General features: G+C 39.6%; 1 protein-coding gene across 1 annotated transcript; it reads right to left on the reverse strand.

Annotated features, from left to right (window-relative positions):
* Positions 1-2,132: 2,132 nt before the first annotated feature.
* Positions 2,133-4,757, reverse strand: LOC129170129 (bone morphogenetic protein 10-like). The gene is made up of 2 exons (XM_054757345.1): positions 4,472-4,757; positions 2,133-3,016 (listed from the first exon to the last, which is right to left on the reverse strand). The coding sequence occupies exons 1-2, from the start codon at positions 4,755-4,757 to the stop codon at positions 2,133-2,135; spliced, it is 1,170 nt and encodes a 389-aa protein (XP_054613320.1).
* Between the last annotated feature and the right edge of the window lie 1,272 nt (positions 4,758-6,029).

Raw genomic sequence — 6,029 nt, forward strand, 5'->3', positions numbered from 1 at the left:
GGGGGTCGTCACAAGAACGCCAGCGTTGGGGACCAGGAATCTGACACCACCCTCTCACAAACGCTGCCACTTGGAGTGGCGTCCCCGTCCTGAGTGACAGCCCACAAGACTCCAGGCTCTGACACCTTGTTATCACGGCAGCATGGCATGGCAGCATGGCAACGAGAGGCCCGTCAGGCATGTGATGCAAGCATCGTGACGAGGGGGGATTAAGGTTGTTAGGTGACTGGCAATCAATACTGATAAAATAAAAAAAAAAAAAAATCTATTTACAGTGTGTGTTTATTTTCCATGTATAATTGTACAAGAATGAATGATGCTGTGATGAATGCAAAACAGCTTTTCCCCCCGCAAAGAAACAAAAAACAATGTGGTACATGAATCATATTAGTAGATCTGACATGCTGAAGGGCAAAAGAGCATATTATATTTTTGGAAAATGTGATTTACTGTACATAATAACATACTGTACACTATTGGACATTTCATCAGGTACACTCGCCTGCTCTAATGCAGTTCAATACAAGAGATGCAGCATACATACACACCTCATTAGAGATGCATCGATATTTGGTAGTTGTAATCATGCACTGCATCATAGGTCTTCCTAATATTTCAGTTGCCCTGTTCAAAACAAGCCACATTAACAAACATATTCAATATATGCTCAATTATTATATAGAATCAATTTCAGCAGTATTTTTAATTAATATATCATGTTTATAATAAATGTCTTTATTGATCTCTATTTAAGCTTCTTTTGAAAATTGCATTATTATTATTCCAAATACAGTATTATTATTAGCAGTAGTAGTAGTAGTAGTAGTTGTCTCATCTCGCTAATACACAATAATTCATATACTGGATTTAATACAAGTTTGTTTGAATATATATCATTACATATTAATATCATATATATTAAGATAATATTATCATTTCTAGGTATGCACATCTAATATAAGAAATGTTTATGTTAATATTTATATACTGTATCCTGTCTACATACAGTGTGCATATATCATATAAGATATAAATATAATAATTTTGATTATATTATGGGTAATAATAATTGTGTACAGTAATGTAGTAATGTGTCTAGTAATTTATTATATTACATCATACCATATCATATCATATCATGTCATATCATATCATATCATATCATATCATATCATATCATATCATATCATATCATATCATATCATATCATCTCATATCATATCATCTCATATATCATATCATATCATATCATGTCATATCATATATCACATATAATATATGATTATCATATCATATATCGTATCATTTCATATCATATTTCACATATCATATATGATATATCATATCATATCATATCATATATCACATATCATATATGATTATCATATCATATATCATATCATATCATATATCACATATCATATATGATATATCATATGATATGATACATCATATCATATCATATGAAATCATATGATATGATATTATATTATATTATATTATATTATATTATATTATATTATAGTATAGTATATTATAGTATAGTATATTATATTATATTATATTATATTATATTATATTATATTATATTATATTATATTATACATATAAACATTTTGATTATATTAGTATATATTAATTTATTATTAATATTATACAGTACATTAATATTAATAATAATTGATTACAATTGTTTTTAGATATGATTAGTATAATTATATTGCAGCATATATTAATATTTCTCTCACAATGTCACAACTTGTCATTTTGGGAACTGAGCTTCTCCCTTTGTACTGCATCTCATCAGAGAGAGATGTGAGTGTGAGTTTGCCCAATGAAGTGTGGTGCTGTACTGCAGACATCATGTGGACATGATTAAATATCACCCAAAAAACAGCATTAAGATGATGGTTCGTTTCAAATGTTGCACTCCATAACTTATCTGACCTGCCCTTTAGGTCTGAACATTACGGTAATTGCATTGGCAAACATCAGAAACAAACTAAGCACAACATTTACATAGCATATTAATAACACTGTCGTAATAAGTTGCATTTATACAATTTACACTATGTATAGAGCAGAAGTGACTATGTGTGTTTTAATCCCTCAGTCTTTATCTGTGTGTGTGACTATCTGCAGCCACACTCTGCCACCACCATGCCCTCATATTTGTGGTTGAAGGTGATCACCCCATTATCGTGATAAAGGAGCGAAATGGGCTCCAGCTTAGTGGGTACACAGCAGGCACGCGATGCCCTCTCTGGGCTCTTAACACTCAGCAGTGTCTGCACAATAGCGTGCTTGGTAGGTGAAAGCTCAGGGGTGAGCGAGGCGCCACACACGCCGTTGCACATGTAGGCCTCGTAGCCAGCCGGCTGGATGATCCACGTATCCCAGCCGATGTCTTTAAAATCCACAAAGAGCGGGGTTCTCTTGCAGGGCTCGCTCTTGACATTGCGGCGGATCCGGGGAGGTGCGTGGTAGGTAAGCTGGGGCTGTTGGTCGGCAAGGTCTTTCCCGCGTTGCTTGTGACGTTTGCTGGGATCGTCCGAGAAGACCACCATCACCGCGTTGTGCTGCCCCTCGGTGTCAATCACAACCTCGCCGCCCCGTGTCACCGCCTCCGCTGGCCCCAAAATGGCAATTTGGACCTCCAGCTTGTGCGTCACATATCCAGACTTTCGCCAGAGTGCCACTGCGTGAGTCAGGTCAAAGGACACCCAGCTGTTATCTTTGGCGTGGATGTTCTTCGTCAGTAGTTCCTCCAGATGCTCCTCATCCTCCTCTTCATCCCGCCTTCTCCCCTCTTTGCCAACTTCCCTGGTCCAAACCACGCCGTCGTGGACTTTGTAAATGGTCACCTGGCAGTCAATGTAGTGTCTGTGGGACCACCGGACGAGGGTGAATAGGCGAAGCTCAGCTATGGTGATGTCCTCATGGTGGGGAACTGAGATGTTGAAGAGTAAAGGATGTGTCCTTACACCCTTCAGTGCCACACCGTCAAGGGAGAAATCTAAAAATATCCACAAGGACACCTTAACAACATATCCCATTGGAGATACAGGGTCTACTTTTCGACAAAATATTGTATTTTCCAGACTATAAACCGCTCCGGAGTATAAGTTGTACCAGTCAACAATGCACAACGAGGAAGAAAAAAACATATATAAGTCTCACTGGACTATAAGTCGCATTTTTGGGGGGAAAATTTGTTTTATAAAATCGGAGCCTAATATAACTACAGCCTAACCAACGTAACATAACTAGTTTACTAATCCGCAGAATAGGATTTTCTTTTTGCGGGCATTTGTGTTCCGTCCTCCTCAGTCGTCTTTATAAGTTGATGTTCACATTGGACAGTTTCAGTGCTACAGGAGTGATAGGAGGAGGGGATACTGGCACATACTAGCGCCCTCTCGCGGCTGTCAGTGTGAAAAAAACCACATCTAGAAGTCGCTCCGGAGTATAAGTGGCAGGACCAGCCAAACCATGAAAAAAGTGTGGGGTTATGCTTGTATACATAAAATATAGCCTTGAATGGTGAATTATGTGAAACAAAGGAAGTATCTATGAATATCAAACTCCACTTTTAGCGGTTCAATGAGTTGTCACTGGGGAAGTTCCCTCAAAAGAACTACTTGTAAACTTTGCACCCTTCACTTTTCTGACTTGGGAACACACCAGCAGCTTTCTAGGCCAATGGAAATGGAAATTAAGTTAAGTAGCTAGCATGTCAAAAGTCTGTTTTAGGGGAATAATGGCTTGCCCATGAGGTAGTTCCCTCAAAAGAACCGCTTTAGTACTTTTCATCCTCCACGTTAACAGTTAGGGAACGTAGCTGTACCCTTTTAGGTCAGTTATTAGCCCAAGTGGCTTTGGTTAGTAGGGACAGAAATGGACTCTTTTAGGTGTGCATTGACTTTTCAATGGGGTAGTTGCCTTAAAATATCTGCTTTAGTACCTTTAACCCATGACTTTTACAATTTGGGAACACACCATTACCTTTTACACCCACTTATTAGCCCCGGGGATTATTCCTCCAGCCTTGAATGGTGAATTTTGTGAAATTAAGGAAGCGTCTAAGAAGATCAAAGTCCGCTTTACAAAGGGTACAAAGATTGTCCATGAGGTAGTTCCCTCCAAAGTACGGTTTTAACAGCTTGGGAACATACCAGTACCTGTTTAAGTCACTTATTAGCCCTGCTGGCATACATGAATTAGACAGTTTTAGGGGTACAATGACTTGCCAATGGGGTAGTTCCCTTAAAATAACTGCTTTAGTACCTTTTACACACCGGTACTTCTTAAGCCATTTCTCAGCGCTTAGGAGTACAGGAATGGGAGCGGACATGTACGTAACAGCATGTACTGTGGTGGTTTACTGCACCGGTTGGACATCAAATGCACCAAAAAAACATAATAAAGCAGTACACGACAGGCTTTTATGGGACAAAAACCACAAATGTACCTTCGTTCCTGAAACTGCGCACTATGTTGGCCGAGGACACGGTGCTTTGGTCGTTGGCGTATCTCTCGTAGAGTTCCAGCATGTACTCTGGTGGCTCCCCGGGGGAGGCGAGGTGCTTGCCCGGGGTCCTTTGCCCGGTGATGTTCAGCGTGGACAGAAAGTGGCTGAGGAAGTCTTTGGAATGGAGAAGCGTATCGTCACGTCTGATGGGACTGCAGGAGCTCATAACAAGAAGGACACTCAAGGAGAGGATCGAGCTCAAGCCGCGGATGACTGGCAGGGTCATGGCCGAGTGCAGGAAAGATTGAGTATCCGAAAAGTAGCAGATGAGAAGATGTTATTGGACTCTCCTGCGTCAGGTTAGTGATAGGGCAAAGACAAAGCAGCTTCGCCCTTCATGTGATTTGGTTGCGAGGGCAGGGCTGCGTTGGCCAATGTGTGCTGCTGACATGTTTGGAGATGTCATTGAGGCCCTGCTCGACCCTTCTCTACGCCCCCCAATCACATACCCACTCTGCCAGGGACTCATGCTTGGCTATGACGCCATCATACCAGCACCAAGCATCAAGCTTCTTACAATAAGCATCAAGGACGGCGTAGGATTAAATAAGATCTGATTCTTCCTACTCCTTTTCGGACATGTGGAATTGTCCAAACGTGATGAGCTAAACCATGACCTTATAGTGTGGCTAAAACACGAACATTTCTTGCCACCTTTTCCAGTGTGCTTCGTCTGATGCAACTGAATCATCTCCATTGTTATTATTTACTCGAATGGTGCAAATTTTTCCATCTGTCCATTTTCTAAGCCGCTTATCCTCATTAGGGCATTAGGGTATGCTGGAGCCTATCCCAGCTGACTTTGGGCAAGAGGCGGGGTACACCCTGGACTGGTCGCCAGCCAATCGCAGGGTACAAACGTTTACCACATTATATTTTCTAGGCGAACGTCAAACGTATTAACGACTGTTTCTGTGTAATAGAGTTTGTTTTTTGCACCAAAAAAAGCATTCATACCCCATTTAAAGGGATTTGTCATTTGTTTTATTTCTTATTTTGTCAGAAATGACATTGGATTCTAAATGTTGTCTCTTTTTTGGGGGGGTTTGCATATCTTTAGCACCATTTAAGAGAATTCTAATTAGAAATGTAAACTATTTTGTCGACGGATGATAAGAGAAAGGGTATTAGAAATTTTCATTATTTAATTTAATGAATTGAATTTCATTAATACATAAATTTGATCTTTTATGCTGTATTTCCTGCAAAAAATACTCATTCAACAAATAGAAATGCCCTTTAACACAATAGCTGATTAATATTAGGCTTCATTTTTTCATCTACTGTAGTTTTCTGTCATTAGACAGTCCATAAATGGCCATAACAATTACAATGAATACACGTTACAGCAAACTGCGAGCGCAATGGTGTAGTACCGTAACACAGTATAATGTACAGTATGTTTCCAAACCACAGTGCATTCCAATTCAAGAGGAACATCTCCTATATGGGAATTACGACATAATCCGTTACTGAGTCACTGCTGAATCACAGCACT

Source organism: Dunckerocampus dactyliophorus, chromosome 17 (genome assembly GCF_027744805.1).
Source record: "Dunckerocampus dactyliophorus isolate RoL2022-P2 chromosome 17, RoL_Ddac_1.1, whole genome shotgun sequence".
Taxonomy (NCBI): Eukaryota; Metazoa; Chordata; class Actinopteri; order Syngnathiformes; family Syngnathidae; genus Dunckerocampus; species Dunckerocampus dactyliophorus.